Source organism: Euleptes europaea, chromosome 19 (assembly GCF_029931775.1).
Source record: "Euleptes europaea isolate rEulEur1 chromosome 19, rEulEur1.hap1, whole genome shotgun sequence".
In the NCBI taxonomy this organism is placed as follows: Eukaryota; Metazoa; Chordata; class Lepidosauria; order Squamata; family Sphaerodactylidae; genus Euleptes; species Euleptes europaea.
In genome coordinates this window covers 6,879,486-6,907,484 of record NC_079330.1, presented here as the reverse complement: position 1 = coordinate 6,907,484, position 27,999 = coordinate 6,879,486, and the positions used below count along the sequence as shown (strand labels likewise).

The 27,999-nt window shown below is 50.2% G+C and overlaps 1 protein-coding gene across 1 annotated transcript; it reads left to right on the top strand.

The window, feature by feature from the left end:
• Positions 1-608: 608 nt before the first annotated feature.
• Positions 609-27,999, top strand: TMEM240 (transmembrane protein 240). The gene is given in 5 exon segments (XM_056865372.1): positions 609-645; positions 648-856; positions 1,109-1,215; positions 25,654-25,862; positions 27,851-27,999. Coding segments are annotated over 5 exon segments (711 nt in total).

Here is a 27,999-nt window from a genome sequence, read left to right as displayed (position 1 = left end):
GCAAACCAGCCAGGGGAGGCGATTCTCTAGTCTTAAAGGACTCCGGCATGAAGCCCAGCTCTGCCCGCCGTTCGCAGCCAGCCTTTTCTCCCCATTTTTAGCCTTGCTGGGGAAAAGCAGGGGGGAGAGGAGCAGGGGGGGGAAAACCCCCCACATTTATCCCCCCCTCCTCCAACCTTTGCATCTGTCGCTTGCCCGTTTCCAAAAAGGATGGATTTTAAACCAGGCTGGCACAGAGAAGCAGCGGCCCTGAACGGGGTCCTTGGGAACGGTTCCCTAGACTGAATCTTCTCCCACTTCTTGGTGATTCCCCCCCCCTCTCAACCCCCCCCCCAATTCGGATGGGATCCATTTCTCTCCGGTGGTGTATTCCTTCAGTGGTGCAGCCCGGGCGATGTGGTGGTTCGGCGGATCTTGGGATTTGCCTGCAGGAAAAGCACCATATCCATTTTGGGTCTGAATAACCCAGGGAAAAGGAAGGACGGAAGGAAGGAAGGAAGGAAGGAGACAGAGAGAGGAATAAAGGCAGAGGCGCCCCCCCCTCCCCAAAGGAATCAGCTTGGGGGGAAATCCTAGGAGTGTGTGTGTGTGTGTGTGTGTGCTTGCACATGCTTGGAAAGTGGGGGGGGCTACGTTCTTCCCCCCCTCTGGACTGCAGCTGGACTTGAAAACCTTGTTTGTGACCATCTCTGACCTCTGCAGGAAATCTTGGCACCCTTTCCTCTCTTTTTTCATTTTGGGCAAGGGGCCGGGGGGTGGGCTGGGGGGGAGTGACGCGGCGGCTGTCCATTTCCAGCGGATGTCCATGAATACAAACACCATGATATTTATGATCCTGGGGGCCTCTATTGTTATGGTAAGGAAACGTTTCTTTGCATTGGATTTCATTTCTTTCTCTCTCTCTTCCCCTCCCCGTTTCTTGTGCCTTCAGTCCAGCTGTGGTCTCTCCTGCATGCCTTTTCCGTGTCCTGTTTTGGTGTGTCTAGGCTTGGGTCACGTTTAAAAATGGTCTGATTGCACCCCCCTCCTTTTTTAGCAATGAAATGCGAGTGAAATGTTTAATTCCACCGTCTCTAGACCTGACCAGCTACCCTCTGGCCTCTTTCAGGCAATCGCGTGCTTGATGGATATGAACGCGCTCCTGGACCGATTTCACAATTATATCTTACCGCATTTGAGAGGCGAAGACCGAGTCTGCCACTGCAACTGTGGAAGGTAAGTCTCCCAGTGGCCGGGCCTGTCCCGTTGCATTGGGGGAGGGGGAGGGAGAGCATGCCTGTGACCGCCGAGAGCGAGCCGGGATTCATCGCATCCCCCCCCTCCATAGATTTTGCAAATTCAAGGAGAGGGGGTGCATTCGGGATTCTGGGCGATGTCTTGCCAGAATGCTGTCTGTCAGCCAGAAATGGAAATCCATAGGGTTGGAGCATTTGAAACACTTTACGGGGCCTTGTCCTGGAATCCTTACAGCAGCCTTTTGAGGTAGGCCTGGTGTTACCTCCGGATTGTGGCGGGGGGACGCTGAACATAAGAAAAGCCATGCTGGATCAGACCACGGCCCATCAAGTCCAGCAGTCTGTTTACATAGTGGTCAACCAGGTGCCTCTAGAAAGCCCACAAACAAGACAAATGCAGCAGCACCATCCTGCCTGTGTTCCCCAGCACCTAATATTATAGGCATGCTCCTCCGATCCTGGAGAGAATAAGTATGCATCTTGATTAGTATCCATAAGAACATAAGAAAGGCCATGCTGGATCAGACCAAGGGCCATCAAGTCCAGACGTCTGTTCACACAGTGGCCAACCAGGTGCCTCTAGGAAGGCCACAAACAAGATGACTGCAGCAGCACCATCCTGCTTGTGTTCGATAGCACCTAATATAATGGGCCTGCTCCACTGATCCTGGAGAGAGATTAGTGGCTTCCCTTAAAGCCGCCAGAAGCCTATGTGGCATTCGAAGAAGGTGTTCCAGATCCGAAGTTTGCGCCACCATGCTGACTTACCTTCTCGTCTCTTTTATCTATCGACCCATCCGTTTCAGTGTGCAGTTAGCTTGTGGGACTCACTGCCACCAGGTGTGGTGACAACCACTAGCTTCAAGGCCTTTTTTTAAAAAAAAGGGGGTTACACAAATCCCTGCAGAAGGATAGGTCTGCCAGTGGCTGCTACCCTTGAGGGCTCAGAGGATCCTCCATGTCTAGGGGCAATCTACTTCTGAGTAATAGATTCGGGGGAAAGCTATCCCGGTTTTGGGTTTTGCTTGTGAACTGGCTGGTTGCTTGGAAACAGAATATTGGACTCAGTGGACCTTGGTCCAACCTCGCAAGGCTGTTTCTACGACACCTGGCTTCTGGCCTGCTTCATTTATTATTATTTTTTAAAACCACATACAATAAAATTACTCCAGAAGAACGAAAATGCCCACTTTGTCCAGATCAAATAGATTCCCTAGCCCATGTTGTTTTAGCACGTCCACAAAATAATATTGCTTGAAACAAATATATCACTCCCTGGATAAAACAGCTAAAGACTACTTTCTGAGAAGCAGATCCTGCGTTATCTGCTGTCAGATAGATCGGCCAATTGCGCGAGAGATGTGGCAACTTTTCTCCTTATAGTGTCAAGGAAAAATTACATTTCATTTCCCCTTTTTAAAGGGCGAAGTGCTGGATGGATAGCCAGTGGCTGCTAAATCTAGGCAAAGGAAAATCACATGCCCCTTGAAGGAAAGATGAACTTTCCTGCTCGCAGGCCATACTTATCACTAAAATCTGTGTCACTTCTATCGCTGTTGGACAACTGTTAAGGGAGGCTATTCAGTAATGGATAGCCGTCTCCTGTCGGCCAAAAATGTTGGCCCTGTGAAGAGGGAACCATCTTGGGCGGCTCTCTCCCTCTTGGGCTCATTTGAGGTTATTTCATTCCGGATCCAACATTTGTTTGGCTCTGTAGGTATCTGGAACGGGTTTGAGCGTTCTGCATGCGCCTGTTCCGGATGCCGAATTCAGAACAGCAGAGTTTCCGTTTCGCGCCGGTTTTGTGATCGCTGTGGGGAGGGGGGCTTCAGATTGAGACCTTGAGCGGACCCTCAAACTCTCCGTATGCCGAGTGGATCGCCCTTGGATCAGAGTTGATCACCCTCGTTGGCAACCTGAATGATACACCTCAAATATATGGGCAATAGGCTAACCGGAGAAGTGCGCTTTTGCATGGAGTTACTCGAGGCCATAGCCGGGAGTTCCAATAATAACCAAAGTTCAGGAGGTGACCCATTTCCCAATTACCGTGGCCTCCCCAAGGGAAGCCCTGTTTGTTCTGTCTTTCCGTAGTTCCTCAGGAAGATGGATGGCATCGGAGTGTGGCCTTTTCGCTTGCGAGTTTGTGGAGGGGGAGACAGAGCTGTTAGCTTTCAACCCAGGAGGATCTGGGTTCAAAATCCGTCGTTTTTTCTCCTTCGGAGGAAAGGCAGGACAGGAATATATTAACTTGCTGGAGGTCGGTTTGGATTCTGTGGCTCGGTGGTGGAGCCCCTGCTTTGCTCATCCAAAGGTTCCAGTTTCCCTCCCTGATATCTCCTGTACAAGAATATTGTAGGTACCGAGTATTGGGTACCAAGGCTGGTTGCTACCACCAATGGCACTGCTTTGCTCATTCCTATACCAGTCGGGAGGGGCTGTGGCTCAGTGAAGAGCCTCTTCTCGGCATGCAGAAGGTCCCAGGTTCAATCCCCGGCACCTCCAGTTAAAGGGACCGGGCAAGTAAGGTGATGTGAAAGACCTCTGCCTGAGACCCTGGAGAGCCGCTGCCGGTCTGAGTAGACAATACTGACTTTGACAGACCAAGGGTCTGATTCAGTATAAGGCAGCTTCGTGTGTTCATGTGGGGGGTGATCTTCCCCTCTCTGAATCCGGAGAGGTACAGAGGAGTCGATATTGAACTAGACGAACCAGGGGTTTCATGTGATATTGGGCAGTTGTATAGGTTCCCAGAGGAAAGGGCTGTAATAGGGAAGGTTTTGCATGATGATTCCCTGGTGTGTCCATCTGAAGGATCGCAGGCAATGGGAAAGACTCTTCTCCGCCTGAAAGCCGGTCAGTTTAGACTATACTAGGCTGTCTGGACCAATGGTCTGACTCAGTTGAAGGATGTCTGTGTAATCATAGAATCATAGAGTTGGAGGAGGCCATACAGACCATCTAGTCTAACCCCCTGCTCAATGCAGGATCAGACTAGAGCATCCCTGACAAGTGTTTGTCCAGCCTCTGCTTAAAGACTGCCAGTCAGGGGGACCTCACCACCTCCCTTGGTAGCTGATTCCACTGTCGAACAGCTCTCACTGTAAAAATTTCCCCCCTAAAAATTTCCAGTCTGTACCTTTCCTCCTGCAATTTAAACCCATTATTGCTTGTCCTATCCTCTGCTGCCAACAGGAACAGCTCCCTGCCCTCCTACACCCACTACACCACCGTGGTTTGGAGCGGTGGACTCTGATCTGGAGAACAGGGTTTGATTCCCCACTCCTCCACATGAGCGGCGGAGGCTAATCTGGTGAACTGGATTTGTTTCCCCCACTCCTACACATGAAGCCAGCTGGGTGACCTTGGGCTAGTCAAAGCTCCCTCAGCCTCACCTACCTCCCAGGGTGTCTGTTGTGGGGAGAGGAAGGGAAGGTGATTGTAAGCCGGTTTGAGTCTCCCTTAAGTGGTACTGTAGAGAAAGTCGGCTTATAAAAAACCACTCTTCTTCTTCCTCCTCTAAGTGACAGCCCTTCAGATACTTCGAGAGAGCAATCCGGTCCCCCCTCAACCTCCTCTTCTCCAGACTCAATATTCCCAACTCCCTGAGCCTTTCCTCGTAGGGCTTGGCCTCCAGGCCCCTGATCATCCTCGTCACTCTCCTCTGCACCGGCTCAATTCTTTCCACGTGGAATCAACACCCTCTCTGGATGGCATGGTCAATGGGCCAGAGAGAATTTCCGGACTTTCCGTGATGAGTCATAAATCTCTGGTATTGGACCGTGGTTTTATTATAGGGTTCTCCTTAAGTGTCCACTGTGAATGGTGCCAGTTGGCTTGGGGTGACCGTCAGCTCTGGGCGAATCCAAAAAGGCATATTAATCGGCAATCAGATAAAATAATAATAATAATAAAACAGGAGAAGTCTCCTACCTGCCGTTAGCAAGGACACTGGTCTCGGATTCTGTACTCTTGAGTTTCCTTAGGAAATAGCTTTTCCTTGCCTCCTGGCGTCCCCTCTCTCAGTCTTGGACGGGGTAACGAATGCAGGGAGAATCCCACCGTTGGGAAGAGCTTGAAGGTCACCGCCTCCGATGGCGACCTGATAGTTCCCGCACACCCAAACAGTCCTGATATCAAAGGGAGGAAGAGAAGAGGGGTGCAACATCTGGCCATCCAGATGGGCCACAAACAGATTTTTCTGGGAGGAGGCCAAGGTGAGCAAGGCTGAGGAAGGAAAGGAGATGGGAGAGTCCATGAACGTTCAGGTATTTCTTTGCAAAATGAAATCCCATTTCCCGACTGGTCAGGTGGCTGGCAGAAAACTGCACAATGTCTAGGGTTGCCAACCTCCAGGTGGGGCCTGGAGATCTATTGAGCACCATCTGTTGTTTTACTATGGTTATTTATGGTTTATTTCATTGTTTTAATGTATATGTATTATAGATTGTCTCCCAAAAGGGAGACTGCAGCCAAGAAATCAGAAGGAGATTGAGACTGGGAAGGGCAGCCATGAAGGAGCTAGAAAAGATTCTGAAGTGTAAGGATGTGTCGCTGGCCACCAAGATCAAGTTAATTCATGCCATTGTATTACCTATTACTATGTATGGGTGTGAAAGCAGGACATTGAAGAAAGCTGATAGGAAGAAAGTAGATTCCTTTGAAATGTGGTGTTGGAGGAGAGTGTTACGGATACCCTGGACCGCCAAAAAAAAAAACAAATTAGTAGGTTATAGGTCAAATCAGGCCTGAGCTGACCTTAGAAGCCAAAATGACTACAATGAGGCTATCGTATTTTGGTCACATCACAAGAAGACAAGAGTCACTGGAAACGACAGTCGTGCTAGGAAAAGTTGAGGGCTGCAGGAAAAGAGGAAGACCGAACAAGAGATGGACGGACTCAATCAAGGAAGCCACAGCCCTCAGTTTGCAAGATCTGAGCAAGGCTGTCAAAGATAGGACATTTTGGAGGGCATTGATTCATAGGGTGGCCATGAGTCAGAAGCGACTTGACGGCACTTAACACACATAATAGAATAGAATAGAATAATGTCCTGGAATTTCAGTTCACCTGGAGAAAATGGCCGCTTTGGCAATTGGACTCCATGGCATTGAAGTCCCTCCCCTCCCCAAACTCCTCAGGCCTCACACCCCAAACCTCCCACTTGAGTTGAAGAGGGATCTGGCAAGAGGGACCTCTTTGCTGTTGGCGAAGAGGGACCTCCAGACGACAGAGATTAGTTCCCCTGGAGAAATGGCTGCTTTAGAGGGTGGACTCTATGCTGAAGCGGCCATTTTCTCCAGGGGAACTGATCTCTATCGGCCGGATATCAGTTCTAATAGCAGGAGATCTCCAGCTAGTACCTGGAGGTTGGCAACCCTATCCAACTACCCTCCTCAGGCTCCACCCCCAAATCTCTAGGGGTTTCCCAACCTGGAGCTGGCAACCCTGGGTAAGCAAACGAGGACTTCTCTAGCCCACAGTGTTGGTAGATTGGGTTGTTTGGAGAAGGATTTCCCATGTGTAGGTTTCCCCCTCTCTGTGCCCTTCTTCATGCCCTCCCTCCCAGCCTGTTTGATTTATCCACAAATCCGCACACCAAGCATCACACAAGCCAACTAGCTCTCTGGCAGCAGGGCCGCCTTGGAAGACAGTTTGCAAACGGCAAGGAGTGCCGATCTCAGCAGGGAGACTGTTGACTCCGCACAAGAACTTCTCTCCCTGGTCTTGAAAGGTCGCGATCCATTTCCAAGCACCATTGAGATAGCTGGTTCATAGGGACGCCGACTTCCAGGTACTAGCTAGAGATCGCCTGGAATTACAACTGATCTCCAGCCGATAGAGATCAGTTCCCCTGGAGAAAATGGTCGCTTTGGCCATTGGACTCTATGGCACTGAAGTCCCCTCCCCAAACCCTGCCCTCCTCAGGCTCTGCCCTGAAAATCTCCAGGTATTTCCCAACCTGGAGCTGACAACCCTACTAAAGCCCTACTATGTCCTTCTTGGTTGACACACCCCATCGAGAACCTGATGGCTGAGAGATAGGGTTGCCAGGTCCTTCTTCGCCACCAGTGGGAGGTTTTTGGGGTGGAGCCTAAGGAGGGATTCATCTGAGTAGACAATACTTACTTTGACGGACCAAGCGTCTGATTCAGTATAAGGCAGCTTCATGTGTTCATGGCAACCTTAATATCACTCATAACCTCTTAAGACTGAGATCATCATCAAAAGGGAGGAGGAAGGGAAGCAACAACCCCTCTCTTAAGGGTAGAGGCTGTGGTTCAGAGGCAGAGAATCTGCTTGGCATGCAGAAGGTCCCAGGTTTAATCCCCGGCATCTCCAGTTAAAGGGTCTAGGCAAGTAGGTGATGTGAAAGAGCCCTGCCTGAGACCCTGGAGAGCCACTGCCAGTCTGAGTAGACAATACTGACTTTGATGGACCAAGGGGGGGGGTCAGATTCACTACAAGGCAGCTTCATGGGTTCATGTGCTAAGCTTCTAAACTGACACATCCTGACTAGACTGGGCTATTGAGGCTGGAACAATGAAAATGTAGGACAGGGAAATCCTGGAAACAGCACAGCTGCAACATGACACTGTGTACAAACTCCCCAAGTTTGGAAGCCATGGTGGAGAAATCCTATGTGTGGCAGGAGCCAAGGCTTTGAGGGATTGTCGGTGTGCCGAATCCTGGCTTTGCCAACTGCATGGGGTTACAATAACTCATGATTTTCTGCTACATCTGAATGGAGCTAGTCACTTAGCTAAACGGGGAACACGATCTGCAATATGTAGGGATGCTTTTGCACCGCTTTTCTGTCCCTTCCGATGTTTTGTTCATTCATATATTGTTGAGACTCTTTGAAAGCTTATTTCCAGATTTCTTTTCCTAGGGGCAGCCTGGCTTGAAAAACGATTAGCGGGTCGCCATATTTGCGATGCTTCCGTTGCAATCTTATGGCTGTTCTTTTAGGCGCGAGCTCTATCAGGCAGCGTGCAAAGGGTTGCCCCCTCTGTCTTGTCCTCACAACGCCCCTGTGATGTAGGTCAGGCTGTGAGAGAGTCACTGGCCCGGGATCACCCGGCGAGTCTCGCGGTTGAGTGGGGATTGGAATCTATCTGTGATGACATTTTCCATTGATGACATTTCTATCCTGCCTTTCCTCCGACGTTTGTGGGGTGGTGGATGAGAACAGTGGGTGACCCTGTTGGAACCAGCCGGTCTCTGTGCCATTGTGCGTTCAACCCCCCCTCCCCTGCTCTGGTCTACCGCATGTACTCTAGAACCAGCATGGTGTAGTGGTTAAGAGCGGTGGTTTGGAGCGTTGGGTCTCTGATCTGGAGAACCGGGTTTGATTCCCCACTCCTCCACCTGAGCGGCGGAGGCTAATCTGGTGAACTGGATGTTTCCCCACTCCTACACACGAAGGCAGCTGTGTGACCTTAAGCAAGTTACAGTTCTATTAAGAGCTCTCTCAGCCCCACCTATCTCACAGGGTGTCTGTTGTGGGGAGGGGAAGGGAAGGTGATTGTAAGCCAGTTTGAGTCTCCCATAAGTAGTAGAGAAAGTTGGAATATAAAAACCAACTCTTCTTCTTTTTTTGGGGGGGGGGGATTCTGTCAATTTCCCTTCAGGGGCTCCTCCAGCTTGTGCCCTGAAATTCCAGTAGGATTCCTTGCAGAAGTCAAGGAGGGAAGTCCTGTCAAATCCATTTCTCTCTGCTTGTGGAGTTAATAAAGTTCCCACACGGGCAAGATAAAAGGGGCGTCAGAAGATTAGGGTGGCCAGGTATGATGATCTACTGCTACAAGGTACCAATTCCCAGCTTTCGTTGTAAAAAGCAGGTCTCCAGAACTTTTCATTCCAGCGCTATAAAGGGAAACATGCAGCCTTCACATTTCCCCTTATAACTCTGCAAGGAAACATGCTCAGAAGTGTTTTTTCAAAATGAAAGCTGGGGAACAGTACATCATAACAGTAGGTTGTTTTAACGCCATAGTGGTTGGTCAGTTACAGATTTAAAGAAAATCTATGGTGAAGGGAGGAAATGTTAGCTGTTGGGTGGGGGCTGAGACAAGGAAAGTGCAAGGGAAACAGCTGTGCGGAAGCTCTGATGCTATGGAGGCCTCTGTATTCACAGCAGTAACAAGAGCTACAAAGAGATCTGTCTTCATGTGTACGCAGTCATGGTTTATTTATGTCCAAAGCAAAACGGAGTGTTTCTTTTGTGACTCATGTGACTGCCAGGACTGATTCACACATGCAGGGGAATGAGGTGGCGCTGGGTAAATGTGGCGATAGAACTGACGGTTACTCTTTGCATGCAGGAGAGCCAGTGTGGTGTCGTGGTTAAGAACGGGGGTTTGGAGCGGCGGAGGATCATCTGGTGAACTGGGTTTGTTTCCCTACTCCTACACATGAAGCCAGTTGGGTGACCTTGGGCTAGTCACAGCTCTCTCAGCCCCACCTACCTCACAGGGTGTCTGTTGTGGGGAGGGGAAGGGAAGGAGATTTGTAAGCCGGTTTGATTCTTCCTTAAGTGGTATGAGAAAGTCGGCATATAAAAACCTCCTCCTCCTCTTTCTCCTCCTCCTCCTCCTCCTCCTCCTCCTCCTCCTCCTCCAGAGAATCACATTTTGGAACGCTCCCCTGTGTTATCAGCTCCCTCAAATATAGAAAGGTATCATGGCATAGAAAGAAGGGTGGCAACCTTTGCCAATATTAGGCCAGCTTTCTAATTTTAGGGATTTTGGTGCATTCATCGCTGGAATCCACCACCTGAAACGGTGCTGCCCACTTCGCCACTCCATTCTCCTGCATGTGTGAACGAGGCCTGTATATTTAAGGGGTGATGGCGTCGACAGGCAAGCTGCACAGGGTTGAGAGAAACGAGGTGGGGCTATATGGAACAGGGTCTTCTTGGTGGTGGTACCGAGGTTATCAAATTCCCTTCCAAGAAGTCCTGTTGCCCCAGACAGTTCGGTCCTTAGAGGCGTGGCAAAACCACTATGTTTTTTTCTCAGTGGGCGCTGGAGGAAAGGCAGGCTTTTCACTTAAATGATATTGTTTGCTTCTGGAGACCTGGTTTCGAGTCTCTTCTCAGCTACCACTTTGTGGGCCAGCCGCTATTTCTCAGCCAAACTGAGAAAGTAGGGTTGCCAGGTCCCTCTTTGCCACCGGCGGGAGATTTTTGGGGCGGAGCCTGAGGAGCGCGGGGTATGGGGAGGGGAGGGACTCCAATGCCATAGAGTCCCATTGCCAAAGCGGCCATTTTTTCCAGGTGAACCGATCTCTATCGGCTGGAGATGAGTTGTATTAGCAGGAGATCTCCTGCTACTACCTGGCAGTTGGCAACCCTACCTCGCAGGTTGGTTTAGAGGATACAGTTGCAAAGCAAATCAAGTATACAACCCTGAAGTCCACAGAGGAATTTAGGATAAAAATTTAATAAGGATCTCTCCTTCCTCCTTTTCAGTTTCTGGCTGTTCAGCAGAAACTGTGCATTTCTGTTGATTTTTGAGTTTGTTTTCTGTTTTTATCCTAATTTGCTTAGTGGGACTTTCTATACCCCGAAGTGGGGGTAAGCCTATTATAAATGAATCAGTGTTGTCGTCAAGTGACTTGGGATCGATTTTGCAATGGTTTTGAGATTGTAAAAAAAGAAATGCCAAATAGAAAATATTGTTTATTACAGTATCTAATATTATTTTTTAAAAACCATGTAAGCACAGGAGTAAACCCCCAAAGACACCCCCTCCACACACACACTAAGACGAGAACGTTTTGTCATATTGCTCAAAAACATCCCTTCAAAAGAGTAGGGTTGCCAACCTCCAGGTGGTAGCTGGAGATCTCCTAGGACTACAATTGATCACCAGGTGACAGAGGTCAGTTCCCTTGGAGAAAATGGCTGCATTGGAAGATAGTTTCTGTGGCATTATACCCAATTGAAATCCCTCCCCTCCCCAAAACCATGCCCTCCTCAGGCTCCGTCCCAAAAATCTCCAGGTATTTCCCAGCCTGGAGCGTAGGGTTGCCAACTGCCAGGTACTAGCTGGAGATATCCTGCTATTACAACTGATCTCCAGCCGACAGAGATCAGTTCCCCTGGAGAAAATGGCCGCTTGGACAATTGGACTCTATGGCATTGAAGTGTGTATGTGTGCGTTGAAGTCCCTCCCCTCCCCAAACCCCACCCTCCTCAGGCTCTGCACCCCCAAAACTTCCCGCCGGTTGCAAAGAGGGACCTGGGAGCCCTACTGGAGCTGCAACCCTACAAAGAGTTGAACTGCCAAATTTGCTATTTCCTCCAGGGAGACACATCTCTGTTGTCTGGAGATGGGTTATAATTCTGGGAGACCTCCAGACCCCACCGGGAGCCTGCCAAACCTAGCTGCAAGCAGAGTTTCTTCACGGAGTCTTCTTCACCAGCAGCCACCCCGCAGTTTCCCTTTACACTGGAGGAGAGGAGGTTTTCCTTTCGTCCGTCTGAAAGGACCAAGCCGCAGGGCTCCACCAGTTTGGAAAGAGCGGGTCATCATTAGGGTGGCCAGGTCTCTCTTGGCCACCGGTGGGAGGTTTTTTTGGGGCGGAGCCTGAGGAGGGTGGGGTTTGGGGAGGGGAGGGACTTCAGTGCCGTAGAGTCCAATTGCCAAAGCGGCCAGTTTCTCCAGGGGAACTGATCTCTATCGGCTGGAGATCACTTGTAAGAGCAGGAGATCTCCAGCTGGTACCTGGAGGCTGGCTACCCTAGTCATCATCATGTAGAATCTCCTCAACAAAGTAGGGGTCATGTTGAGTTCCACTCAGGGGAAAATTGGTGTGTGGGAGCAGCCCCAGTAAATCCCAAAATGGATTTTCCAGTGTGGATAAGAGAATCAAGTTGCAAATGATTGTTCTAGTGCACACACATTAACACATGAAGCTACCTTCTACTGAATCAGACCCTTGGTCCATCAAAGTCAGTATTGTCTACTCTGACCGGCAGTGGCTCTCCAGGGTCTCAGGCAGGGGTCTTTCCCATCACCTACCTGCCTAGTCCCTTTAACTGGAGATGCCGGGGATTGAACCTGGGACCTATTACATTCCAAGCAGATGCTCTACCACTGAGCCACGGCCCTTCCCCAAGCCCACGATCCAAGCATGCGTAGATGCTGCCTAAGTTGTATCTGTTTCAACCATTCTCTTCCATAGCATTCTCACTTTCCAAAAATTAACATCCTTATATATTGACTCACCCTTTTTGGGTGTGTGTGTGTGGGGGGGGAGGATTGCTTTAAATGGGAAGCCCTGTTGCTAATTAATCTTTTCCTGTGAGGTGACCTCCTTTAACAACCCACGCTTTCTTAAATGGAGATGCTAATTTTTTAAAATGTTCTCTGTTTTATCCCCCAGTCCTTTCTTGGACTAGCCACTGCTCACGGCTAGAGCCAAGTTCTCCCCCCCCCCCTTTTAGCAACACCCTCGCTAGCAGTGTTGGGGAAAAACACAGCCCTGAGCCAATTCTCACGTCCCTCAAACCAGAACTGTCAATTAATCTTCGAAAGAGCCAACCAAGAGTTCTTACGAGGCCGTTTGATTAAGCATGCATGAAGCTGGCAGGCCCAAACAGAGGCCAAGATCACACATGAACACATGAAGCTGCCTTCTACCGAATCAGACCCTTGGTCCATCCAAGTCAGTATTGTCTACTCAGACTGGCAGCGGCTCTCCAGGGTCTCAGGCAGAGGTCTTTCACATCACCTTACCTGCCTAGTCCCTTTAACTGGAGATGCCGGGGACTGAACCTGGGATCTTCTGCATGCCAAGCAGATGCTCGACCACTGAGCCACGGCTCCTCCAGAGACACACGTGCATGCAGCCAAGGATGAGTAGAGCCTGCATCTTTTTGAGTAGCGCCCCCCCCCTCCATGTCACGTTGCTTAGAGAGAGCCGCACTTATAAATGTAGGCGAGCGCCATCAAGTTACAATTGACCTATGCCCACCCAAGCAAAGGCCTTTCAAGGCAAGTGAAAAGCAGGGGTGCTTTGCTATTGCTTTCCTCTGCAGAGTTTTCCTTGGTGGTCTCCCATCCAAGTGCCGACCCTACTTAGCTTTCACGATCTGACAAGATTGGGTTACACCACGCGACCCTCCCTCCTGACTCTGTCTAAGCTAGCTTTGTATGTTTGCATGATTTATGCCTAGGGTTGCCATGTCCCTCTTCGCCACCAATGGGAGGCTTTTGGGGCGAAGCCTGAGGAGGGCGGGGTTTGGGGAGGGGCTTCAATGCCATAGAGTCCAATTGCCAAAGCGCCCTTTTTCTCCAGGGGAACTGATCTTTATCAGCTGGAGATCAGTTGTAATAGCAGGAGATCTCCAGCTAGTACCTGGAGGTTGGCAACCATATCCCACTGGGGTCTCTCCCCCCCTCAACTCTGCTCTCCGCAGGCTCCACCCCTAAATCTCCAGGAATTTCCTAACCCAGAGCTGGCAACTTTAAGCCTAGTTTTACTGCATCCCTCAGGAATAGGGTTGCCAGCTCTGGGTTGGGAAATACCTGGAGATTTTTGGGGCGGTGCCTGAGGAGGGCGATGTTTGGCGAGGGGAGGGACTTCAATGCCATAGAGTCCAATTGCAAAAGCGGACGTTTTCTCCAGGTGAACTGATCTCTATCGGCTGGAGATCAGTGGAAATTGCAGGAGATCCCCAGCTATTACCAGGAGGTTGGCGATGCTATTTGATGGATTGAATGGGCTTCCCCCCCCTCCCCCATGCGTGCCAAGAGCCCTGAGCTCCCTGAATCCTCTAGGGCAGGGGTGGGGAAACTTTTTTTCTGCCAAGGGCCATTTGGATATTTATAACATCATTCGCGGGCCATACAAAATTATCAACTTAAAAATTAGCCGACCAATACGTTTCTCTGTGGCCCGGGTGGGAAAGGGTTAACACAGTTTCATGGGTGGTCCTAGCAGCTCCATAGCTAAGGCCTCTTCTGCAAGGGGAAAAAGGTTCCTTTTCTCGGCAAAACAAACTCACATCTGCCTTGAATAGAGGCTATTCCTGTCCGCGGGAGGGTGTGGATCACCAGTCTTAGATCCTTCTGAGCTAGAGATCTGCCAGGACCCACGAAGGGCCAGACCAAATGATTTCGCGGGCCTTAAACGGCCCCCGGGCCTGACGTTCCCCACCCCTGCTCTAGGGGAAGAGAATCAAGTCACTAGCTAAAAACTGAAAAAGACCAGAGCAGGGGATGACAAGCAAGTGAATTAGAGCTCCTTGCTGCCAAGAAAAAGTGGAGAGGCCTGTCCTGTTCCATTCCTGTGTTTTCCCCGGCCAAGTCTATCGAGCGACAGTCTTTCCCAGCTAATGACTTGAGGCTGCTTGTGCCTTTCCCATCTCGCCGTTGTCAGCTTGCGTTATTTTCACCTGGATATTGAGAGAGGACCGAAGGAGCCATTCTCCCCTCCGTGCTGGATCGGTGTATTTAAATAATAGCTGAAGTCAGTTCCAAGCTCCAGAGCAATCCCGCACTGCAATGTGATCTGCCGGCCTCCTTTGGGATGGGGGCCATCTCGTTCCTCTGGGCACGATGGACATTAACTGGGAGTCAGATCTTGGAAAGGTTTGGGCCCGTCACCTGGTGGGCAGAGATGGACATGGCAGAGATGGACATTCATGAGCCAGCGTGGTGTAGTGGTTAAGAGCGGTGGACTCTAATTTGGCGAACCAGGTTTGTTTCCCCGCTCCTCCACATGAAGCCAGCTGGGTGTTCTTGGGCCAGTCACAGTTCTCTCTGAACTCTCTCAGCCTCACCTACTTCACAAGGTGTCTGTTGTGGGGAAAGGAAGGGAAGGAGATTGTAAGCTGCTTTGAGACCTCTTAAAGGTAGAGAAAGGCAGGGTATAAATACCTTCTCCTCCTCCTCCTCATTCTGCTGCTGCTACTGCCACTAGGGTTGCCAACCTCCAGGTACTATCTGGAGGATCTCCTGCTATCACAACTGAAAGATCTCCACAAGTACTGTTAGGGTTGCCAGGTCCCTCTTCACCACCGGCAGGAGATTTTTGGGGTGGGGCCTGGAGAGGGCGTGGTTTGGGGAGGGGAGGGACTTCAATGCCATAGAGTCCAATTGCCAAAGCGGCCATTTGCTCCAGGGGAACTGATCTGTATCATCTGGAGATCAGTTGTAATAGCAGGAGATCTCCAGCTAGTACCTGGAGGTTGGCAACCCTAAGTACAGCAGATCCCAATGAGATTCTCTTTCTCTCCAGCACTGATCACGTTTCCTCCTCAATTGTCACTCATCCCCCACTCAATTGTCACTCGTCTCCTATGGCTACGCTGAAAAGAGCAGAATGTCCCTTTGCTTACACCCCTTTGACTTCGAGTTACCAGATCTCTCCCCGCACCCCGCAATAGAGCAATGACTGGCATTGCTGTGTGTAGGGTTGCCAGCCTCCAGGTGGGGCCTGGAGATCTCCCACTTTTACAACTGATCTGCAGGCAGCAGAGATCAGTTCCCCTGGAGAAAATGGCTGCTTTGGACGATGGACTCTATGGAGTTATACCCCGTATGGCGTTATACCCCATTGAAGCCCCTCCCCTTCTCCACCCCCCAAATCTCCTGGTTTTCTCCTGCCCGGAGCTGGCAACCCTAACTGTGTGTAAGAGAGCGGGGGTGGGGAACAGTTGCAGTCAAGAAGCTGAACTGCAGCAAAAACCCAGTGCGGAAAAGAAGCCCCCCATGAGACTGTTGGGCCTGTCTTAGGCTTGGAGTGGAGAATCTCTTGAGCCCAAAGGACTACGGCCTGGCTTTAGAAAGGTGTGCCGAGATGGTTGGGCTCTGAAAATGAAACTCCTGGGGATATGTAGAATCATAGAGTTGGAAGGGACCACCAGGGCCATCTAGTCCAACCCCCTGCACAATGCAGGAAACTAACAACGACCTCCCCCCACATCCCCAGTGACCCCAACCCTCCCCACAGCCATGCAGGATTCTACAATCAAAGCACTCCCGACAGATGGCCATCTAGCCTCTGCTTAAAGACCTCCAAAGACGGGGACTCCACCACCCTCCGAGGAAGCACATTCCACCGTCGAACAGCCCTCACCGTCAGAAAGTTCTTCCTAACGTTTAGGTGGAATCGCTTTTCTATTAGTTTAAATCCATTACTCTGTGTCCTAGTCTCTGGAGCAACAGAGAACAAGCCAGTTCCCTCATCAACATGACATCCCTTCAAATATTTAAACATGGCTATCATGTCTCCCCTCAACCTTCTCTTCTCCAAACTAAACAAACCCAACCCCCTAAGTCTCTCCTCATAGGGCATGGATTCCAGACCTTTGACCATTCTGGTCGCCCTCCTCTGGACACGCTCCAGCTTGTAGACATCCTTCTTAAATTGTGGAGCCCAAAACTGGACACAGTATTCCAAGTGAGGTCTGACCAATGCAGAATACAGTGGTAGTATTACTTCCCTTGATCTAGACACAATACTCTTATTGATGCAGCCCAGAATTGCATTGGCCTTCTTAGCTGCCACATCACACTGTTGACTCATGTTCAGTCTGTGGTCCACTAAGACTCCCAGATCTCTTTCACATGTACTGCTGTCAAGCCAACTCTCTCCCATCCTGTACCTGTGCCTTATGTTGTTTCTGCCTAGGTGAAGTACTTTACACTTCTCCCTATTGAAATCCATTTTAATGCTTATGGCCCAGCTCTCCAGTCTATCGCGGTCATTCTGAACTCTGACCCTACCCTCCGGGGTATTAACTACCCCTCCTAACTTGGTGTCATCTGCAAATTTGATTAGCATGCTCTCTATTCCATCATCCAAGTCGTTTATAAAAATATTAAATAGTACTGGTCCCAAGACAGACCCCTGTGGTACCCCACTGGTCACTCCGCTCCAGGATGAAGTTGTGCCATTAATGAGCACCCTTTGGGTTCGGTTGGTCAACCAGTTACCAATCCACCTAACAGTAGCACTGTCCAGCCCACATTTTACTAGCTTTGTTTCAAGAAGATCATGGGGGACTTTATCAAAGGCTTTACTGAAATCGAGGTACGCTACATCTACAGCATTCCCTTCATCTACCATACTTGTCACTCTTTCAAAAAAAGATATGAGATTAGTTTGGCATGACCTGTTTTTGAGAAACCCATGTTGACTGTCAGTGAGCACGGCATTTCTTCCTAAGTGCTTACAGACCGTCTGTTTAATTATCTGCTCTAGTATTTTACCTGGTATTGATGTCAGGCTGACTGGGCGATAATTGTTTAAATACTCTCAGCCCAAGTGTAGGATGCCAGCGGCCCAAATCAAGGGCATTGCCTTGCTTGAGAGCTTCAAAAGAGCCAGATTTGGAAAAGTTTTTTTCCCCTCCTCGCAAGAGGGGTGGGATGACGAAGGCAAGCCGGGTGACGCTGGAGAGAGCCCGCACATCGGAGAGCCGCTAATGGGCTCTGGTAATCGCCGCATAACACGCCGGAACATGAACGCCCTCGTGGGGGTCTTTCCAATAACCTTGTCAGCGGCCTTGTGCATGGCATGTGCGGGCGCCTGGACCGTCTTAACGCATTGGCTCTTTGCTGCAATCGGCAGCGATCAACTTAGGGAAATTATCCCATCGATCGGGCCTGTGGAAAGCGCCGGGGAAATGGTTACTGCCTTTTAATTGGCCTCATCTTTGCGGGCTGCACAATGACACGCCTGCTCCTTTCCTGTGTCATTTCCACTCACCCCTCTCGGCAGGCATTTCAGTCCCGCTTTTAGGGTGACCGATGTCACCACACCTAAAAATGGATGTTGCAGAGCCTGAGAAGGTGCAGAAAAGAGCAACCAAAATGATCAGAGCAAGTGCCCTATGAGGAGCGGTTAAAACCCTTAGGGCTGTTTAGCTTGGAAAGACGGCGGTTAAGGGGAGACGTGATAGAGGTCTATGAAATGATGCATGGTTTGGAGAGAGTGGACAGGGAGAAGCTTCTCTCCCTCTCTCATAATACTAGAATGTGGGGTCATCGGCTGAAGCTGGAGGGGGAGAGATTAAAAACAGATAACAGGAAGTATTTCTTCACATAGCGCAGGGATGGGGAACCTCAGGCCCGGGGGCCGTATGTGGCCCCCGAGGACATTTTCTGTGGCCCTCGGGAGCTCCGGGGCTGGGTGTGTGTGTGTGTGTGGGAGGCGTGGAGGCTGGGGCCTGGTCGTGTGGGGCCGGCGGGTGTGTGTGTGTGGGGGAAGGCTTTTCTTTCTTCCTCTTTTTCTGTCACTCTCCTTTCTCTCCCTCTCTCCCTCTTTTTCTGTGTCTTTGTCTGTCTCCCTCCGTCCTTTTCTTTCTTTCTCCCCTCCCTCCATTTCTTTCTTCCTTTCTCTCTCTTTTCCCCTCCCTCCCTTTTCCTCTTTCTCTGTTTTCTTTCCTTCCTCCCTTCCTTCCCTGTGGATCGGCTGCGGGCTGCGCCCCCCTGGCGCCTCGTTTGCTTGGGCCCACCGCTGGCTGCCTCCCGCCTGGGGGGGAGGACGGGGGGAGCAGGGGTGCCCTCCAGGCCCTCTCTGCGTGGCCTCCCCTGGGGTTGCCAACCTCCAGGTGGTGGCTGGAGACCTGGCAACCCTAGCCTCCCCCCGCCGGGAGATCTACACCTGGTTATGGCCCCCGAATGATGGTATAAATATGCAAATGGCCCTTGGCAGGAAAAAGGTTCCCCATCCCTGACATAGCGCGTAGTTAAATTGTGGAACTCCCTGCCCCAAAATGTGGTGATGGCTGCCAACTTGGAAGACTTTAAAAGGGGAGTGGACATGTTCATGGAGGAGAGGGCTGTCCATGGCGACTAGTCAAAATGGATACTAGTCATGATGCACACCTATTCTCTCCAGGATCAGAGGAGCATCCCTATTATACTAAGTCCTGTGGAACACAGGCAGGTTAATGCTGCTGCAGTATCAGACCGGCAGCGTCTCTCCAGGGTCTCAGGCAGGGATCTTTCACATCACCTCCTTGCCTAGTCCCTTTAACTGGAGATGCCGGGGATTGAACCTGGGACTTTCTGCAGGGCAAGCAGAGGCTCTACCACTGAGCCACAGCCCCTCCCCTGAATCAACTTGTGAGGATAAAATAAAGGCAGGCGGGGAAGGCTGTTGTAAGCCGCTTTGCATCCCCACAGGGGAGAAAAGGGGAATATAAATAAATCGACTAAGGCCCCCGGATCAGACACTATTCTAGGGGTTGAATTGGAGAAGTCCTGCAGACCGGGCAAGGTTCTCCCCGGCCTGCTGTTTTAATTTGTTTAGCCCAGTCCAGCAATGCTGCTTTCTTTTCTTTTCTTCTTTGCTGTCAAGTCACAGCTGACTGGGGTTTTTCAAGGCAAGAGACGTTCACAGGTGGCTTGCCACCGCCCGCCTCTGCGTCACACCCCTGGTATTCCTTGGAGGTCTCCCATCCAAATACTTGCCAGGGTCGGGGCGGAGAGTGTGTGACCCGCCCAAGGTCACCCAGACCGTTTCCACAGCAGAGTGGGGAATCGAACCAGGGTTTCCCAGATCCTAGCCTGGCACCTTAACCGCTATACCACGCTGCCTCTCGATGCCGCTTTAGGGGAACAAAACTGGTCGGGTGGATTCCCGTTCTGTCGACAAATGCCCTCTGCAGGTACCGCAGGACGCCCCCTCCCCTCTTCTCTATTAATAGCTCTCGGGATAAAAATCGATCAGCGCAGAGGCGGGGGTACTCCAAGGGGCTTGGTGGGCAGAGGGAAATCCCCGGCTCCTTTCTTTCCCCAATACACCTGGCATGGGTTTACTGTGTGCTAATTTAAAATTAAAAAATCTTGCGCCCAGCGGAAGCTGTGAATTCTGCACCAGTTGGGCAGGGCTTGTGTCACGTCTTCTGTGTGTTTTTTTTTTTTTAAACTATTTTGCATCATTTTGTTCTGGTTTTGTTAATAAGATGAAAAAGGGGACAGGTCCTGCTAGAGCTGCCGGCCTCCAGGTGGGGGCTGGAGTAGGGTTGCCAGGTCCCTCTTCGCCACCGGTGGGAGGTTTTTGGGGCAGAGCCTGAGGGGGGCGTGCTTTGAGGAGGGGAGGGAGTTCAATACCATAGAGTCCAATTGCCAAAGCGGCCATTTTCTCCAGGTGAACTGATCTCTATTGGCTGGAGATCAGTAGTATTAGCAGGAGATCTCCAGCTACTACCTGGAGGTTGGCAGCCTTAGGCTGGAGATCTTCTGGAATTACATTCTGTCTCCAGGTGACAGAGAACAGGTCCCCTGGAGAAAATGGCTTGTTCGGAGGGTGGACTGTAGGGTATTGAGGTCCCTCCCCAGGAACCACCCCTAAATCTCCAGGTCTTTCCCGAGTGGGAGTTGGCAAGTCTAGGTCCAGCATCAGGAGCCAGCAGAGTTGAGCCCCTGCTGAGACCCACATCGTATCCAATTCTCCCACTCCGATCAGGAACTGATAGGGTTGTCCACTCCGGCTTGGGAAATTCCTGGAGATTTGGGAGTGGAACCTGGGAAGGGCAGGGTTTGGGGTAGGGTTGCCAACCTCCAGGTAGTAGCTGGAGATCTCCTGCTATTAACACTAATCTCCAGCTGATAGAGATCAGTTCCCCTGAAGAAAATGGCCACTTTGGCAGTTGGACTCTATAGCATTGAAGCCCCTCCCCTCCTCAAACCCCACCCTTCTCAGGCTCTGCCCCAAAAACCTCTCGCTGGTGACGAAGGGGGACCTGGCAACCCTACGTGTGTGTCAATATGGTTCTGGTCAAACAGACACCCTTCAACACTCTCTACTCAGCTGTGACCTGCTCAATGTGGCAAGAGGCGGATGGATAGAACCTTTTATCCATAGGGTTGCCAACCTCCAGGTGGTGGCTGTAGATCTCCCGCTTTTACAACTGATCTCCAGCCGATAGAGATCAGTTCACCTGGAGAAAATGGCTGCTTTGGCCATTGGACTCTATGGCATTGAAGCCCCTCCCCAAACACTGCCCCCCTCAGGCTCCACCCCGAAACCTCTTGCTGGTAGCGAAGAGGGACCTGGCAACCCTAACCAAGCATGGGTTTCCTGTGAAACTGGGGCAAACGCCTCTTTAATTCCCGCAATCATGGCTGCTTTCAACCTTGGAGCCGCTCAGCCGCTGAGCGCTGTCTTGTTGTGTGTCAATATTTGGAAGTTGTCTCAGGTGTCTTAATCCAGTGCGCGTCTCTTGCGCATATTCAAGAGGGCTTCTGAGGAATTCCTCCCCCGCCTTCCAGGGAGGTGGCAGAGAGGAAGGCAGGCATTTGAAGCCAGAAAGCCAGTGGGCAGAGAGACAATGTTCTCCAAAATTGCAAGGATGGAAACATGTATAGTTGCTTCTGCGTTCGGAAGACACCCCATTATAGGGCTGCCAACCTCCATGTGCTAGCTGGAGAGTTTCCATCTAGACATTAGGAAGAATTTTCTAACAGAGCGGTTCCTCAGTGGAACAGGCTTCCTCGGGAGGTGGTAAGTGCTCCTTCCCTGGAGGTTTTTAAGCAGAGGCTAGATGGCCATCTGTCAGCAATGCTGATTCTGCGACCTTAAGCAGATGATGAGAGGGAGGCCATCTTCTGGGCATGGAGTAGGGGTCACTGTGTGTGTGTGTGAGGGAGGTAGTTCTGAATTTCCTGCATTGTGCAGGGGGTTGGACTAGATGACCCTGGTGCTCCCTTCCAACTCTATGAGTCTATGATTCTATCTCCTGCTATTACAACGGATCTCCAGCCGATAGAGATCAGTTCCCCTGGAGGAAATGGCTGCTTTGGCCATTGGACTCTATGGCTGAAGTCCCTCCCCTCCCCAAATCCTGCCCTCCTCAGGCTCCGCCCCAAAAACCTCCCACCGGTGGCAAAGAGGAACCTGGCAACCCTACCTCATTACCTGTCCCCTTCCCCCAAAAAAAACTGCTGGCAAGTTGCGTTCATCTGCAGCCATCTCCTTAAAAAAATGCCATTTTTAAACCTGAAAATTGATCCGGTTGTGTTTGTTATACAACAGCTGCAACTTGGGATGCATTAAATTAATGTGTGTTGGGGGGGAGCAATGTTTTCTCTGCTCGCTTGCAGCGCAGTTGAGCGCATCCGCCTCTCAGAGGCCAAACTTCCACAGAGCGAAGGGAGGGAGGGGGCTGGAATCTGGGGGAGCGCATTCATGCGCATGGACCCCCGTTTGAAAAGGCCCTTTGCGACCATGCAGAAATCAGGGCTGTTTTCCAGCAGGGATTCCCGAGGCCACCCCTGAGACGAGGCAACCAGGAGCGGATGCCGGTTCTCTGAGCTGCCTTCGGCCGCATCTTCCTGCACGCTGCAGTAACCAAGTTCCTTCTGCAGTGGCCTGATGCAGGCTGTTGTGATGCCGGCAGGCATGTGCTTGACGCTGGCTGTCCTTCCCAGAAGCCGATTGGCTGCCCGGCTGCTGTGGCAGCGCATGCCGGAGCGGTCCCAACCCCTGAACGAGCAGAGCCGGAGGCCGCCGGGAGTGTGAGTGTGGGAATCATAGAATAGAATCATAAAATCATAGAGTTGGAAGGGACCACCAGGGCCATCTAGTCCAACCCCCTGCACAATGCAGGAAATTCACAACTACCTCCCCCCCCCACACACACACCCAGTGACCCCTTTTTGGCCCAGAAGATGGCCAAGATGCCCTTTCTCTCGTGATCTGCCTAAGGTCATATAGCATTGCTGACAGATGGCCATCTAGCCTCTGCTTAAAAACATCCAGGGAAGGAGAGCTCACCACCTCCCGAGGAAGCCTGTTCCACTGAGGAACCGCTCTGACTGTTAGAAAATTCTTCCTAATGTCTAGATGGAAACTCTTTTGATTTCATTTCAACCTGTTGGTTCTGGTCCGACCTTTTGGGGCAACAGAAAACCACTCGGCACCCTCCTCTCTATGACAGCCCTTCAGGTACTTGAAGATGGTCATCATATCCCCTCTCAGTCTTTTCCTCTCCAGGCTAAACATCCCCAGCTCCTTCCAGCTTTCCTCATAGGACTTGGTCTCCAGAGCATTAGGGAAGGGGCAGCAGGAGGAGGAGAAGCGGCAAACACCTCCTGGAGTGGTATGGAATGGTGATCAGTGCGCGCGCATGGGAAGTGCGCCCTGGCTTTCGTGCGAGGTGGAAGGACTATCTTGAGGGATGCATTTTGGACAAGCATTGTTCACAGTGGGGTGCAGCAGGGAGGTCTGAGCCGAGGGGCGCGATCCGCTGAGAAGGTCACCCAACAAGTTTTGCATCCAGCGGCATGCGCTGTGCGTAGGCTTGCCAGATCCCTCTCTGCCACCAGTGGGAGGTTTTTGGGGCGGAGCCTGAGGAGGGCAGGGTTTGGGGAGGGGAGGGACTTCAATGCCATGGAGGCCAATGGCCAAAGTGGCCATTTTCTCCAGTGGAATGGATCTCTATCAGCTGGAGAAGAGGGACCTGGCAACCCTAAACCCTATTCAGTGAGAATATTGCTTCTGACACCAATGGGATTTCCTTTGTGCATTTTATAGCCTTCTCCCTTGGGATTCCAGGAGATGGCGCACCATTTAGGGAACACGCCGCGTGAGTTTTGGGCATGCTAAGGGAATGATGTTCTGCATTCATTTGTTTTCTGAAATCCAGTTCCCTTGTGCGCGGGTATAAGAGGCCATGCCGTTTTATCTCTTCAGCTATGGTTGTCCAGCTATGGTTGTAAGATGTCTTCTCTTCTGAGTCCAGCCAAAGGCTGGGAAATTTTTTTTTTAATTGAGAAATTGACCCATCAAAGATTGGGGAGTTAGGGAAGGCTTTAAGCATGGTTCCATTTTGTCACTCCTGTCGATAATCGCAATTCACATGTTAATCCATTCAAATATTGTTCCATTTTGTGTTTTATTGATTACGATTTTGGTTCCCATCAATACAAGAACGATTCTTTCCTTTCAGATTTCTCTTTTTAGTAAATAAAATCCAGGAGTTAGTGGTTGTAACAGCAGTGTGTATATGGATACACTCTGTCTTTGCGGCTAATAGTAACTGATTGTGTTGGTTAACTTTTATTTTATGTTTTGAATCAACTTTCTGATTTGCGCGGGGGTTTTATTTTATGCTGCTTGCAAAACTGAAGCAAGTTTCTAGCCCTTTGCGTGACTGCAAAGATAGGCTGAAAATATATTTTTAAAAATGCAATGTATGGTGGTTATATGATAATTTGTTATTTATATGTATATAATGCAGATTTAAGGACGCACACATGAGCCAGTATATTGTAGTGGTTAAAGTGGAGGGGCTGCGGCTCAGTGGTAGAGCAACTGCTTGGCATGCAGAAGGTCCCAGTTTCAACCCCCAGCATCTCCAGTTAAAGGGGCTAGGCAAAGGGATTGGTGATGTGAAGTTAAAGGGACTAGGTGATGTGGAAGACCTGAGACCCTGTGAGAGCCGTGGCTGGACTGAGTAGACAATCCTGACTTTGATGGGCCGAGGGTCTGATTCAGTATAAGGCAGCTTCATGTGTTCAAGTGTTGGACTAGGATCTGGAAAACCCAGGTTTGAATCCCCACTCTACCATGGGAGTTTGCTGGGCGGCCTTGGGCCAATCGCATACTCTCGGCGTAATCTACCTCACAGGGTTGTCGTGAGGATAAACCAGAAGAGAGGCGAATGATGTCTTTGAGTCCCCGTTGGGGAGAAAGGCAGGATATGAATGATACATAAATGTTGAAAAATGCATACGTTGGTGCCCGGAAACAGGGAATGGTGTGAAAATAAAGAATCGCAGGTTCCACATTTTAAAAAGAAGTGACAAAACAAGGGACTTGCGGCTCAGAAGGGCAGGAGCCCGGTCCCTCCTACCGATAGGGTTGCCAGGTCCCTCTTTGCCACTGGCGGGAGGTTTTTGGGGCCGAGCCTGAGGAGGGTGGGGTTTGGGGAGACGTCTTACTTTGCCGTCCATGTGTACAAGGAAGGTACACTCCTTCATATATTGAATGAATTGTGCACGGAAGGACTGAGAGCTTGAAAAAGTTTCATATGAAATGGAATTATACCGGATTTCCATTGCACAACGTCTTGTCTCCGTTGCCTAACTGTTGCATTTTATATGTATGGACTTGAAATGAATTGAGCAATTTTGCCTACGTTTACCTCCTTGTAACGCCTTTGCGTCGCCATATTCGGTCTACTTTAAACCAATCGTAAAAAAAATTTGTCTGCTCAACTGAGGTTGTGTTAGTGATAATTTATTCTCAATATATTTTTCTAAAAAGCAACTTTGCATTGTAGTTACCCTATTGTGGGTTTATTCTTGCTGGTGCCCTTATTTTGAATTCTTAAACTACCTGGAGGCTGGCAATCCTACCTACCGACCAGTCTGTTCTCCTTGCCCCCCCCCCCCAATCGCTGATACTCTCCTCCTTTCTTTTCTCCCCCCACCCGACTCCCAACAGGCACCACGTCCACTACGTCATCCCGTACGATGGAGATCAATCCGTGGTGGATTCCTCAGAGAACTACTTTGTGACTGACAATGTAACCAAGCAGGAAATTGACCTGATGCTGGGACTTTTGTTGGGTTTCTGTATAAGCTGGTTCCTGGTGTGGATGGACGGGGTGCTCCATTACGCTGTGCGGGCCTGGAGAACAAGTCGACGGTATGGTAAGTGGATTGTCGCCTGACGGGTTGTGGCCGGGGTGGATTTGGCAAGGGGAAGGCTGAAGGCCAGGCGAGTGGGGAAGGGGGGCCAGTAGGGTTCCCAGCACCGTGTTGGGCAACACCTGGAGGTTTTGGGGGCGGAGCCTGAGGAGGGCGGCGTTTTGGGGAGGGGAGGGACTTCAACGCCATAGAGTCCAATGGCCAGGTGATCTCATCTCTATCGGCTGGACATCAGTTGAATTAGCAGGAGATCTCCTGCTACTACCTGGCCGTTGAACAGATAATTTGGTAAATTTCCTTACGGAAAATATATATCAACATGCAGCCACTTTATGCAATCTCTTTTTGTATTTCAATTCTTCTTATTTCATTAAGTTACAAATTATACCACTAACGAAATAAAGTATACAGTAATCCTCTATAACAATATAGTACAACTATAACACATGGCTCTATGTTGTACTATATTGTTATAGAGATATTACTGTATACTTTTCATTAAGTTACAAATTATACCACTAATGAAATAAAGTATGCAGTAATATCTCTATCTATAACAATGTAGTACAACTATAACACATGGCTCTATGTCGTACTATATTGTTATAGAGATATTACTGTATACTTTATTTCGTTAGTGGTATAATTTGTAACATAATGAAATAAGAAGAATTGAAATACAAAAAGAGACTGCATAAAGTGGCTGCGTGTTGATATATATTTTCCGTAAGGAAATTTACCAAACTGCCTGGCAGTTGGCAACCCTACCTGGAGATCAGTTGTATCAGCAGGAGATCTCCAGCTGGTACCTGGGGGTTGGCCACCCTAGGCACAAGATCCAGCTCCCCCCCACCCCCTGGAAGCTTCCTAGCATATCCTCATAAAAATTGGTGGGTGGTAGAAGTGGAACAACTAGATTCGAGTCTTGGATCACCGGAGACCTCCGTCAGATATGGGATGAAGGGAGCTTTGATTCTTGAAAACGTATACCTCAAAAATCTGGCTGGTCTCTAAGATGCTGCTGGACTCGATCCTAATTTTTCTGCTGCAGACCAGCACAGCTACCCCCTGAAGCTATCTTCCTGAGTGGAGGGCCTTTTCTACGGCAGAAGGAGCTGTCTTCTGACGCAAGAGATTTGCAGGATCCAACGTATATACCCACAATAGTAGATACTTTCCCTCACGTGGGACTGTTGCTTATTATTTGTCTATTGTAACACAGTGTTTTGGGTAGGTTTGCCAACAACAGGTTAGGGAATTCTTGGAGATTTGGGGGTGGCGCCTGGAGAGGGCGGGGTTTGGAGAGTGATGGGACTTTAGTGGAGTATAATGCCACAGGGCCCCCCATCCACTGCAGCGTTTTCTCCAGAGTAACTGCTCTCTGCCTAGTAAATGTCGTGATGTGACGTCACCCCATGAGTCAGTAAACCTGGAGCTTGCACAGGGGACTACCTTTCCCTTTTAAACTGCTCTCTGTCGTCTGGAGATCAGCAGTAATTCTAGGAGATCACCAGGCCCCACCTGGGGACTGGCCACCCTAAATTGGGGAGAGATGCTAAAACAGGGGTGTCAAACATATGGCCCGCAGTCCCCTTAAGAGCTCTTATCTGACCCCCACTCTCGATCTGGGCTGGCGAGTAGGGTTGCCAACCTCCAGGTAGTATGTGGAGATCTTCTATTACAACTGATCTCCAGCCGATAGAGATCGGTTCCCCTGGAGAAAATGGCGGCCTTGGCCATTGGACTCTATGGCATTGAAGTCCCTCCCCTCCCCCGCCCTCCTCAGGCTCCGCCCAAAAAACTTCCTGCCAGTGGCGAATAGGGACCTGGCCACCCTACCTGGAGAGTCGTCAAATTTTCGTTCTGCATGGGAATTTTCATTCTCAACGAGGATGCAGGTTCTTTGCTGCTAAGTTGTGGTCCAAACCATGCTGAGGTCTCTCTTCTCTCTTTTGCTCTCTCTCCTCCCCCCCCCCTTCTTCTCTTTCCAGACAATTCGTGGTCTTGGATCCCAAAATTTTGTAACTTCAAGGAGTTCAGGAAACGTCACCACAGGCAGTATGATGAGCCAACCGGGAACATGGTGCACATTAAACAGAAGCTGTACCATAACGGGCATCCTAGCCCTAGACACCTCTGA